This window comes from Perognathus longimembris, chromosome 7 (genome assembly GCF_023159225.1).
Source record: "Perognathus longimembris pacificus isolate PPM17 chromosome 7, ASM2315922v1, whole genome shotgun sequence".
NCBI classification, from domain to species: domain Eukaryota; kingdom Metazoa; phylum Chordata; class Mammalia; order Rodentia; family Heteromyidae; genus Perognathus; species Perognathus longimembris.
The window spans coordinates 9906631-9919695 of NC_063167.1; the positions used below are offsets into that span (position 1 = coordinate 9906631).

General features: G+C 47.8%; 1 protein-coding gene across 2 annotated transcripts in view; it reads left to right on the plus strand.

The window, feature by feature from the left end:
- The first annotated feature begins 299 nt into the window (after window positions 1–299).
- Window positions 300–13065, plus strand: part of Szrd1 (SUZ RNA binding domain containing 1) — a 31018-nt gene continuing 18252 nt past the window's right edge. Inside the window, exon 1 of one of the 2 annotated variants that reach the window (XM_048350323.1) lies at window positions 300–397. In XM_048350323.1, the coding sequence (XP_048206280.1) occupies window positions 347–397 (51 nt within the window). In that variant the 5' untranslated portion in view covers window positions 300–346. The remainder of the gene's footprint in view (window positions 398–13065) is intronic. The other variant, XM_048350322.1, reaches the window with a different exon arrangement.

The following is a 13065-nucleotide window of genomic DNA, read 5'->3' on the forward strand; positions in this document are numbered from 1 at the left end:
CCAAGAAAAAAACACCACCACAAAAGTTGAAATAGTTTGCCCTTAGAAAAGATGGTTTCCTAGACTTCACTTCCCGTCCTCGAGGCGAAGGCTTCCCGTGAACGCCGTAAGGGAGGGCACACGTTGACCTTAAGAAAGATGGCAGCGGCCTGGTTTCTCTGCCCTCTTCCAACATGGCGTCCCAGGCTCGCCCGGGGCCCTGGCCCGAAGCCTCTTCCGGGCTGGGCAGGGGGCGGGGTTCATTGAGGAAAGCCTTGCGTGCCTCCGCCCGCGACGGAGGCACGCTTCAAGGCGCAGGCGCAGGCGCAGGGAGGGGGTGGGGGGAGGAGGGAAAGCGGCGAGTAAGATGGAAGATGAGGAGGTCGCTGAGAGCTGGGAGGAGGCGGCAGACAGCGGGGTAAGGAGGAGCCGCCGCCCCGGGGCAGGGCCGGGCGGGACCTGGCGTGAGGGAAGCCTCCGGGAAGCGGGTCTGCGGATGATTTTCCCCGAGGAAGGGCCCCCCGACACCGGGCCTGTGGTGGAGGAGAGGCCCCCGGTCCCGGAGCGCCGTGAAGGCCTCTTAAAGGGACAGCGTTCTACTTCTCCCTCTACCTTGGCTCGGTGCGCCTCCCTCCGCTCTCCCCCCCGCCGGGGTGCGCGTCACCCGGGGCGCCCACTCGTCACCCTTCGCCTCTTTCCCGGTCCCCACGCTCGAGAGACCTTCTGAAAGCTCATGTGATCAGGAGGAGGAGCGACTGACCGTGCCATGGCGGGCGGGGAGGAAGGCTTTGCGGGACCGGGGCGGCGTGCGGGGGCTCCGGAGAGGAGAGCGAGGAGGCGGCAGCCGAGGAGACCTGAGATGGGGGGGAGGGGGGGAGGGCGGGGGCGGGGGGGGCACGGAGCCCTCTCGGGGCCGCTCCGCGCTGTGCGCCTCTCCGGCCCCCCGGCTCTGCTCCTTCCGCCACGGTGGGCGAGCCGGGGTCTTCCTCTTTTCAGTTTTACTCCGAGCGCCCCTGGCAGGCGGGGGCTCCCCAGCACCAACTCAGCGGACAGGCCCTCTCCCTGGGGACGCCCCGAGCCCCGAGGGGGAGGGGGAGAGGGGGGATGGGGCCCCGGAGTGGGCCGCTCGGGGTGCAGGGGGCCGGGGTGCGCCCGGAGCACCGGACCCGGACGGTCGGAGTTGATTTCGGAGGCTCCTTTGTGTTTGTCTGTCTTGCTTTTGCCTCCAGCAGCTGTAGGAAAATAGATTCTCCCCGGCAGGAACTGTCAGGCTCACTGGATGGGCGGCGAACGGGGTCTTTTCAGAGGTGGCGGCTGTGGCGTGGACCCTCGTGGTGACGGACCCTGGTGCGCACCGAGGTGCCATTTTTTTTGGTGCCTGGGTATTGGCGTCCGTGTGATGCTGGCCGGTGGCATCCGCCCACGAGGCGTCTTGCTGCGTGAGTGCGTGGTGGGGGGGGGACCGGGGACCAGGCTGGAGACGAGCTGGGTCTGTCTGGCTTCTTCTCTCGTGCCTCCGCAGCGCGCTCTGGGATGGCACTGAAGGCCCGGGGTGCGAGTCCCCATGGGAATATCGAAATTGGGCTTCGCAGATTTGGGGGTATTTTGTGTGTGTGTGTTTGTTTGTTTTTTGTTTTTGGCTACTTCAGCGTTTCTGGTACGATTTTTTTTTCTCCTTTCAGTTTTCTCACTTGGTATAGTTGAGCATCTGATCATTTGGTTCCCAGGGTATTTAGTAGGGTTCTTGGGTGCTTACTAGCTTTCTTGGACTTTGGCTTGAGTCAAGAAAGCAAGTTGCAGATTTTTATAGGGAGCAACAGGTGTCAGTCGAGAGTTTATTCATTGAGCCACTACTTTGGAGCTTGTTTGAGTGTGTCCTAAGCATCGTGCTTACCAGGAGGTTGTGCCAGAGAACGCAGTTACCAGTAGAGGCGTTTATTGCTCCTGATGCTAATAGTGACTCACCCAGACACCCCTCATGTCAGCCCCTGCAAAAAAAAGAAAAAAAAGAAAGAGAAGGGGAAAAAAAACTTGGCCCACAATTTCAATGTGACTCACATAAAAAGTTTCTAGGACACCTAGGCCTTTCTTTGGTTTTCTTGTTTATTATTTTATTCTTTCTGTGTGTGCCAGTACTGGACCTTGATCTCAAGGACTTGTGCTCTCACTTAGCTTTTTTTTTTTTTTTTTTTTTTTTTGCCAGTCCTAGGGCTTCAACTAATGGCCTGAGCACTGAACCTAGCTTCTTTTTGCTCAAGGCTAGCACTTGACCACTTGAGCCCCAGCTCCACTTCCACTTTTTCTGTTTATGTGGTACTGAGGAATTGAACCCAGGACTTCATGTGTGCTAGGCAAGCACTCTACTGTTAAGCCACATTCCCAGCCCCCCCCCCCCCCTTTTTTTGTCAGTCATGGGGCTTGAACTTGGAGCCTGGGCACTGTTCCTGAGCCATTTTGCTCAAAGCTAGCACTCTACCACTCAGATTTTCCTGTGTAGTCTGGTTTCAGACGTTGACCCTCAGATCTCAGCCTTCTGGAGTAGCTAGGATTACAGGAATGAGATCATGTAGCTTTTTTGATCAAGGTTGGTGTTCTACCACTTGATCCACACCTCTACTTCTGGCTTTTATTTACTAGTCATGGGGCTTGAATTCAGGGCCTGGGCACTGTCCCTGAACTTTTGTGCCCAAGGCTAGCACTCTATCATCTGAGTCACAGCTCCACTTCTGGTATTTTTTAATTGGAGATAAGAGTCTCATAGACTTCCTGCCTGCCGTGTCCCTGAATTGTGATTCCCAGCCTCCTGAATAGCTAAGATTACAGGTGTGAGTCACCATAGCACAGCTTTAATTCTGGCTTTTTTTGTTGATTGATTGGAGATAATTTCTAGGGTTTGCCTGCTGTGGGCTGGCTTCCAACCGAGAACCTCAGCTCTCAGACTCCTGAGCAGTTAGGATTACAGGGATAATCTAGCCCTCCTTACCTGTTTACAGGAGTGTTTGTTTCTCAAAGAACTTGGAAGAAAGGGCTAGAGATGTAGTTCAGTGGTAATCCTTGCCTGGTACATGTAAGGCCCTGGGTTCAGTCCTCAGCAACCTCAGCAACAACAGATCCTTCTGTTGTAAAGTGGAAGGAACAAAAATGGATCTAGGACTCAGAAGAAATTGGAGATTTCCCTAGGTGTTAGGGTTTTTTTTGGGGGGGGAGGGGGGGAAGGGACAGCTCTTCTGTTTTTCAGAATGTAGAAGTAGCTTAAAGATCAGTTAGTCCAGCCCCTCATTTAATAAACCTGAATAAACCAGAGATGTAAGGTGTAACTTAGATCTTCCTGATGCTAGTGTAGTTCATTTCATCTCTCTTAAAGGAAACCCTTTGAAACAACCAGGTAGAGGCAGAACCCACACCTTACTTCATTGACATCATGAATAGTGTTATCTCTTTGTTGTTGGTGGTGGTGGTTGTAGAGCTTGAACTCTGGGCCTGGGTGCTGTCCCTGAGCTCTTGAGCTCAAGGCTAGCGCCCTACCACTTGAGCCACGGCACCACTTCTGGTTTTCTGATGGTTAATTGGAGATAAGAGTCTCACTGACTTTCCTGCCCGGAGTGGCTTTGAACCTTTGAACCTCTATCCTCAAACCTTAACCTCCTGAGTAGCTAGGATTACAGACATGAGCCATCAGCACCTGGCTTCTTACATGTTTTTAAAACTTCTTTTTGGGCTGGGAATATGGCCTAGTGGCAAGAGAGCCTGCCTCGTATACATGAAGCCCTGGGTTCAATTCCCCAGTACCACATATATGGAAAACGGCCAGAAGCGGTGCTGTGGCTCAAGTGGCAGAGTGCTAGCCTTGAGCAAAAGGAAGCCAGGGACAGTGCTCAGGCCCTGAGTCCAAGGCCCAGGACTGGCAAAAAACAAAAAACAACAACTTCTTTTTGTGTGTATGTTGGTCCTGAAGCCTGTACTCAGAACCTGAGTACTGTCCTCTGAGTTTTTTTCTCTTTTCTTTTTTTCTCTTTTCCTTTCTTTCGTGTGTGTGTGTGTGTGTGTGTTCGTGTATTTATCTGTGTGTCCATCCTGTGACTTGAACTCAGGGCCTGGGCACTGTCCCTTAATTTTTATGCTCAAAGCCACACATTACATGCCTGTAATGGTAGGAGCTACAGGGGCCTAGCAAGCTTTTTGTTTTTCTCAAGGCTGGCACTCTCTACTTGAGCCACAGCTCCACTTCCAACCTTTTTGGTGACAACTGGAGGAGATAAGAGTTGCATGGACTTTCCTGCCTAGACTGTCTTCAAACTGCAATTCTCAGGTCTTAGCCTCCTCAGTAGGTAGGATCATAGGTGTTAGCCACTAATGCCCTTTCTCTTTTTCAGACAGGATCTCACTCTGTTGCCCAGTCTAGTGTGGAACTCTTAGGCTCAAGTAGTCCTCCTGCTTTGGCCAGGCTAAGTAACTGGACTAATTGCTCACTACAAGTTGTTGAGCCATTGTCTTCCTTTTTATACACAAGGAAACTGAGGTGTAGGTGTAATTTATTTTGCAGCTTACAGTCACACAGATAGTAAGTAGGGAGCTAGAATTCAACCTTAGGACTGGCTTCAAAGCTGTGTACTTTCCCTACCATTTTGCTCGCCCCCTACGTGGGTACCCATAGAAGACTTCAGAGTTGGACATTAGCTTTTTTCTTTGTGCCAGTCTTGAGGCTTGAACTCAGACTGGCTACTGTCCCTGAATTGCTTTTGCTCAAGCCTAGTGCTCTATCACTTGAGCTTTGGCTCTACTTACAGCTTTTTTTTCCTTTGGTTAATTGGAGATAAGAATCTACCAGACTTTCCTGCTCAGGCTGGCTTTGAACTGAGATCTTCAGATCCTCAGCCTCCTGAGTAGCCAGGATTACAGGCTTGAGTTACTGGCGCTCGGTTAGCTTTTTCTTTTTATTCTGGGTATCAGACCCATGCCATGTGCATGTTAAAAACATGATACCACAAAGCTACACCCCCAGCCCCTGGCTTTCACTTTTAATGTTTGCTTTGGGCACTCATTTGAAGGCTTTCTTGAATTTGATTCCCTTTTCAAGTCTTACAAAAAGTGGAAAGAGGGCTGGGAATGTGGCCTAGTGATAGAGTGCTTGCCTAGCATGCATGAAGCCTTGAGTTCAAATCCTCAGTACCACATAAACAGAAAAAGCCAGAAGTGGTGCTGTGGCTCAAGAGGTAGAGTGCTAGCCTTGAGCCAAAAAAAAAAGCCAGGGACAATGCTCAGGCCCTGAGTCCAAGCCCCAGGACTGGCAAAAAAAAAAAAAAAAAAAAAAGGAAAGTGCACATAAATGTACACTTTTGAAGAGAAGAGCAACTTGTACTAAGCCACATAGCCATATTACCGTGTCACTAACTGATGACACATGTCTTTCAGAGGTAGGCAGTTACCCTGTCTTCTTGCTGGTAAGAATTAATTCCCCCCTCCCTCCAAAAATATTTTAAAAAGTAAAGAAAGCCTGGGCAGAGGTGGAGAGAAGATTAATAAATGGAAGTTAACTACTTCTAAAAGTTAATATTCAAACTTTGTACAATGCAGACACTTCTAAACTTTCCTACCTATTCTAGAAAAAAGTGTGATCTCTGGGTGTGATAGCAAAGGCCTGTAATCCTAACGCTTGGGACATAGAAGCAGGAGGATCTCAAGTTCAAGGCCAGCTGGACTACAAAGACAAAATCTCAAAAACCTGTAAAACAGAAAATGGTTAGTTTCTTTCCTTCTCTGTCAGTGCAGCTGATGTCATTATTGCCTGTGTCTTCAGTTTGCTCAGTGTTGAAGGCAATTGTACCAGTGGGAGAGCACTTCCCATTGGCTGTTCTTTGCCTCTAGTTAGTTGGGTGAACACTTCCTTACCCATTATAAAATTTATCATCTACCTATTTCCTCCAAACAGGTTACATCTCAATTCAAAGCTCATGCCTGCAATCCTGGCTATGGTGGGAAGGTCTAAATAGGATCTGTTTGAGGCAGGCTCCAGGCAAACCAGATATTGAAAAAAGGCAATTCAGGGAAGTAACATATTTCACCAAGGTAGAATTGAAACTTGAATTCAGGACATGGAGTTTGCTGGGTGCCCTACCACTTGAGCCACACCCTCAGTCTTTGGTTGCTGGTATAGGGGCTTAAACTCAACTTTTTTTTTTTAACTGTTGCTTGACCACTTGAGCCACACATCCAGTTTGGCTTTTTGCTGATTAATTGCAGATGAAGTCTTTTGAGCTTTTCTTTTTTTTTTTTTTTTGGCCAGTCCTGGGCCTTGGACTCAGGGCCTGAGCACTGTCCCTGGCTTCTTCCCGCTCAAGGCTAGCACTCTGCCACTTGAGCCACAGCACCGCTTCTGGCCGTTTTCTGTATATGTGGTGCTGGGGAATCGAACCTAGGGCCTCGTGTATCCAAGGCAGGCACTCTTGCCACTAGGCTATATCCCCAGCCCATCTTTTGAGCTTTTCTGTTGAACTGGCTTGAACCCAGATCCTGTAGATCTCAGCCTTCTAAATAGCTTGTTTGTTGATGAGGTCCTAATGACTTTAGGCTAGTCTGAAACTGTGATCATCTACCTCCAACCTCTGCCACCACACCTAACCCCCTCCATTTTTTTTTTTTTTCTTAACCTGGGCCTAAGGGTCTTGTGTGTACCAGGCTTTCTACCATTGAACTAACCTCCCTCCCCCAAGCTGCTTCTTAATTAAGTTAAAAGATAACTGAGCTGGGGCTGGGGATATAGCCTAGTGGCAAGAGTGCCTGCCTCGGATACACGAGGCCCTAGGTTCGATTCCCCAGCACCACATATACAGAAAACGGCCAGAAGCGGCGCTGTGGCTCAAGTGGCGGAGTGCTAGCCTTGAGCCGGGAAGAAGCCAGGGACGGTGCTCAGGCCCTGAGTCCAAGGCCCAGGACTGGCCAAAAAAAAAAAAAAAAAGGTAACTGAGCTGGGCGCCTGTGGCTCTTGGCTGTAATCCTAGCTACTCTGGAGGCTGTCATCTAAGGATGTGGTTTTAAACGAGCCCTGAAGCCAGCCTGGGTAGAAAAGTCCTTCGTGAGACTCTTATCTCCAATTAACCACTCAAAAACTGGAAGTAGTGCTGTGACTCAAGTGGTAGAGCACCAGCCTTGAGCATAAAGAGGTTCAGCACCCAGGCCCTGAGTTCAAGCCCCATGACCTACCAAAAAAAGTATGACTGGTCTTCTGGATTGAGAATTCATATTTATTTTTATTTTATACTTCTATGAGTCAGCCAGCCATTAGTAGTGTTGGGGGGTGGGTATGTCTATAGGAAGGTGTCTGTCAACACTGTACACAAGAATCCACAGACACAGCAGCATTTCCTGTGGAAGAGGACTAAACTCTGGCTACTGTAGCTGGAATGAGAGGTCTTCTAGGGGAGATAATGCCTACATAAGATTTGGAAGACCAGGTGCTAAGGCCTGTGATCTATTCAAGAGGTGGAGGCAGGAAGATCATGAGTTAGAGGCCAGTCTGAGCTATATAGTGAAACTGTTTTAGAAAAAGAGAGTAGGGGAGAGATTTGAGGAAACAGCTGAATTAGACTGTGTTAAGTCTGGTAAGGGCTAGTGGTAGAATATAAAGCCAATGCATTGGGCTGGAAATGTAGCTTAGTGGTAGAGTGCTTGCTTAGCATGCACGAATCCCTGTGTTCAATTCCTTAGTACCACATAAACAGAAAAGGATGGCACTGTGGCTTAAGTGCTAGAGTGCTGACCTTGAGCAAAAGAAGCTCAGGGACAGTGCCTAGGCCCTGAGTTCAAGCCCCAAGACTGGCAAAAATAAAGCCAGTGCGTGCATGGATGAGGCTATGAGAGGAGAGTAGTGTTGGGAGAGCTACAAGTATATCCTTTTGGCTGGAAGCATGAAGGTTGGCAGGGCTGAGTGGAAAGAGATCAGGCTGGAGAAGTTTGCATGGGCCAGGTTAGGAAGGCTTCCTGGTACTTGGTTCTGAAAGCTTAGACATATTTGGTAAAGCAGTGGAAAGTACTTCCCCCACCTCCCCCTTTTCCTGGGGCTTGAACTCTGGGTCTGGGTCTTGTTCCTAAGCTCCTTTTTGCTCAAGGCTACATCTCTACCAGTTGAGCAGCTCTTTTCTGTGATTAATTGGAGAGATAAGAGTCTCGGGGACTTTCATACTCAGGCTGGCTTTGAACCTCAATCCTCATATCTCAGCCTCCTGAGTAGCTAGGGTTACAGGAATGAGACACCAGCCCCTGGCTTGAATGCCCCTTTAAAAATAAAGAAAAATAATTTTTTGCAGAAGTGTGACATAGATTGTTGTTTTGTCATTATGGAGGGAACAGCGTAAGAGCTTTGATTTTCCTCTCTGGAAATGAAGCAATGTTCCCCCAAGTATGACTGCTGCTACCTCTTTGGGGCCTGCAGAACTTCCTGTGGGTGATTGGCATTGGAAGTCTGCAGTTGGCTGTGGATAGCAGGCAAAAACCAGATGAGTTAGATTGCAGCTACCTGATTCTGTTCTCGTCTTCAAGTGGAGAAGTCAAGTAAGATGTGTGCTTTCAGAAAGCACAGATCCAGGTACCTGAATCCCAAGATGTTTGTGGGAAGGCTGAGTCCTAGGGCCCACCATGATTTCATGGGATTTTTGCAAAGCAGTTGGCCACTATAGGCAATATCATGCTGGTCCATCTGTCCCTGGACTCTGGCTTCAAAGAATGGAGGATAATGAGCTTTTCACTAATAGCTAATAGTTGCCCAGCCCTGTTCTCAGAGGCTGCCTGGGGGGGGGGGGGTTGCTTGTTCCCAGCGTGCCCCAGGCATGTGAGACAGCTGCCATGGTTGCAGTGGAGTGGACCCAGACTGGAAACTGGGCACCCAGTCAGTCATAGGCCTTTTGCTTTTACTTCTACTGCAGGAACAATTTTGGTTTCCAAAGCTGTTGGAAAATTCTGCAAGAGAATGTCACTGTTGTCCACATCTAATGGCACAGGTTCCTGGGGCCAGCCCCCACCTCTGCACTGTGGTGGCCCACCGACAGTGAGCAGCAGTCTCTGGCTGTATCCACAGTGTAGCAAGTTCTTTCAGGTTTTCCATACAGAATTATTTTTCTGTTTAATTTTTTAAAAATCAGTTTTGCATTAACATACAATATTTTTGATAGGAGGGGTTTCATTGTGATGTTTCCATACATATGCACAGTGTACTTTGAATAAATTGACTGTCTCTATCATATTACAGAAATAAGTTTCTCCTTTCAGGAGAATACTGACTTGATGGTTTCCTAGGAAAAGGTTAGGTTTACACACTTAGAGATGGGCAGAGTTTTTGGTCTGTTAAGTAATAACCATGTTAAGTAATAACCATAGATGGGGGCTGGGAATATGGCCTAGAGGCAAGAGTGTGCCTCGCATACATGAAGCCCTGGGTTCAATTCCTCATATATTCAATTCCACATATATAGAAAAAAACAGAAGTGGAGCTGTGGCTCTAGTGGTAGAGTGTTTGCCTTGAGCAAAAAGAAGCCAGGGACAGTGCTCAGGCCCTGAGTTCAAGCCCCAGGACTGTCCCCCCCCCAAATCAAATAACCATAGGTGGCTGGGAATGTGTCTTAGTGATAGAGTGCTTGCCTAGCATGCATGAAGCCCTGGATTAGATTCCTCAACACCACATAAACAGAAGAAGCTGGCAGTGGCACCAAAAAAAAAAATAATAATAATAATAACCATAGGGCCTGGGATGTGGCTCAGTCAAAGAGCATTTGCCCAAAAATGTGTGCGGTCTATTCCCAGCACTACAAAAAGCAAACAAAAAACTATACAAAAATTTCTACTTAATGTTTTTTACAAGTCTTCCCCGCCCCTCCCTCCTCCTTCCTCCTCCTCCCCCCTCTCTCTCCCGCTCTCTCTCTCTCTCTTGCTCTCTCTCACTCATAATAGGGCTTGAAATCACATCCCTAAGAGTTTGTGCTCAAGGCTAGTGCTTTACCAGTTGAGCCACAGCTCCACTTTAAGCCTTTTTGATAATTAATTGGAGATAGTTATCTCCAATTAACTGCCCTAATTTATCTCCAGTTAATTACCCTGACTGCCTTTGAACTGTGATCCTCAGATCTCAGCCTCCTAAGCAGTCAGGATTATAAGCATGAGTGAGCTACCTTCACACGGGATGTTGAGGTGTTAAAAACACCTCAGATGTTTGAAACAAACCTCAACAATTGTTGTCCATAAAGAATCTTGTCCCTGGGCTGGGAATATGGCCTAGTGGCAAGAGTGCTTGCCTCCTACACATGAAGCTCTTGGTTCGATTCCCCAGCACTACATATATGGAAAACCGCCAGAAGGCTGCCCTGTGACTCGGGTGGCGGAGTGCTAGCCTTGAGCGGGAAGAAGCCAGGGACAGTGCTCAGGCCCTGAGTCCAAGGCCCAGGACTGGCCAAAAAAAATATATATATATTGTCCCTAATAACTGAGACATTTCAAAATCTTCCTAATAGAAAGTCATCCCTTCCCTTGCAGGAACACAGGAAATAACAGTCATTCCTTTCCCAAAGGAAATGTGGGCAGTTAAGATTGTGCTAGTCAGGGACTGTGATGCCTACACGAGACTGTATAGGACAGTTAGGCTTCAAATCTGGAGAGGTCAGGACTGTTGCACTCTTCCCTGAACCTGAAGACCAAATGCCTGGCCCTTGTGGTCTGGTCAATGAGGCTTAGGGTGACCTTCCAGCTGTTACTTGTTTCTGCTACCTAGTTCCATGTCTCACTGGGGAACAATCACTGTCTATAGGCCTGTCACCCCCAAATCATGCAGGACCTTTCTGCAAGGGCTTTGGAGATGATACAGTGAGTGCTATCTGTTCTTACCTAGAATTGACTTGTTTCTGTAACTAGATAAGATTTTATATACACACATACACACACTTATCTATCTCTATGTCTGTCTGTCTCAGAAACTTGAACTTAGTGCTGAAGAGCCCAATGGTCAATGTTGCTGCTGGCTGTGATACTAAAAACAGAGATATAAGACATACACTGGTTGAAGTTTGGGTTGTAAAGGGGAAATAATTTTTGTTTGGTTGGTTGTTTTTTGAGACAGGGTCTCCCTATGTAGCCCAGGCTGGCCTCAAAAGTCCTGATCTTGCTACCTTAGCCACCTGAGTGCTGGGATTCCATTCCTGAGCCACCAAGTAAGCCTGAAATAACTTTTAACATTTGACCTGGTGGAAAAAAGTAATATGTTACTTTTTTTTTTTTTTTTTGCCAGTCCTGGGCCTTGGACTCAGGGCCTGAGCACTGTCCCTGGCTTCTTCCCGCTCAAGGCTAGCACTCTGCCACTTGAGCCACAGCGCCGCTTCTGGCCGTTTTCTGTATATGTGGTGCTGGGGAATCGAACCTAGGGCCTCGTGTATCCGAGGCAGGCACTCTTGCCACTAGGCCATATCCCCAGCCCAATATGTTACTTTTGCTGGGAATTTTTTGCAGTTAATTTTTTATTGTTATTATAAAGGTGATCTACAGTGGAATTACAATTACATAAGTCAGGTAAAGAGTATTTCTTGCTCTCTTCCAGTTTTTCCCTCCCATACCACCCATAGTATAGTTCATTTTCAGTATAATGCCTAGTACCACTGCTGCTGCATTCGTTCACCCTTTGTCCCTTCATTTCTGTACCTCCTCTTACCCTCCCAAAGACAGATAAAAGAACAAGCAATACAGGGCTGGGGATATAGCCTAGTGGCAAGAGTGCCTGCCTCATATACACGAGGCCCTAGGTTCGATTCCCCAGCACCACATATACAGAAAACGGCCAGAAGCGGCGCTGTGGCTCAAGTGGCAGAGTGCTAGCCTTGAGCGGGAAGAAGCCAGGGACAGTGCTCAGGCCCTGAGTCCAAGGCCCAGGACTGGCCAAAAAAAAAAAAAAAAAAAAAAAAAAAAAAAAAGAACAAGCAATACAAAGAGAAAACCCTCGTTTCCATTTCCTGGAGTTTTGTGTTGTCGGCGTTGCTACCCCCTCCTCCCCCCCCCCCCCCCGCAAGTTCCTGGGACTTAAACTCTGGGTCTAGGTGCTGTCCCTGAGCTCCTTTTGCTCAAAGCTAGCACTTAACCACTTGAGCCACAGCACCACTTAGGACTTTTTCTGTGATTAATTGGAGCTAGATATATCCCACAGCCTCCTGAGTAGCGAGGATTACAGGCATGAGCCACTGGCACCTGGCTCTGGAGTTTATTTGGATAAATATTATTTTATGTGATCAGCTACACATAGGCATTGTGCCTTTGTGTTCCTCCCCTGAGAGTATTCTCCTTTGGTTTCACTGTGTGTGAATGTCTAGTCCTGTATAATTTATCATGTTGCTGTATATTTTAGATCTTTGCTGGGAATTTCAAATTGAGTTTGAATGTCTTTACCTGGGTCCTGGCTGCTGTTCTTAGACACACTGGCCTTGGAGGTGCTGGGTTTGCCTTCCCTGCTTTCATGAGAGCACCCTTGTGTGTTAGAAGAAAATCAGGGTGAGAGATGATGGTGACCCTCCCTCTAAGAATGGAGAAGAGCCTAGAGGCTTGCTGTACTCATTAGGAGGATAGGCCCCTCTGCCAATTCATGTCCCTTTTCTCCATCTGTGGCCATAGAAGTCAAAAGCCTGGAAGAAAGCCAAGTGAGAGTATCCCTAACTGAATTAAAAAAAATTTTTAATTGCACATATATTTATCTTCAGCATTCATTTCTGGAAAAGTAAAGATCTTTATATGCAAAAAAAAGACTTGACAGTATATTTATAATGACTCGGGACTCCGAAAATATGTGTAAACAATTTAACTCTGACCCTTCACAAAGTTGTAACTGCCACAAATACCATCTTGTGCATACTTGAAGGTAACAATAAATGATGACTAAGCTGCCACATACACACACACCCAAGGGGGGGAAAAAAAGAAGTCAAAAACCTGGGATTCTGGAGCAAGTCACTTCCCATCCTCCCCACTTCCTTTACGTCATTGTAAAGCTGAGGTGATAGCATTTGCCCTGCACAGTAGAGAGTTAAATACAGAACTCAGGAAAACCATCTCCCTGTAGATGCTGGG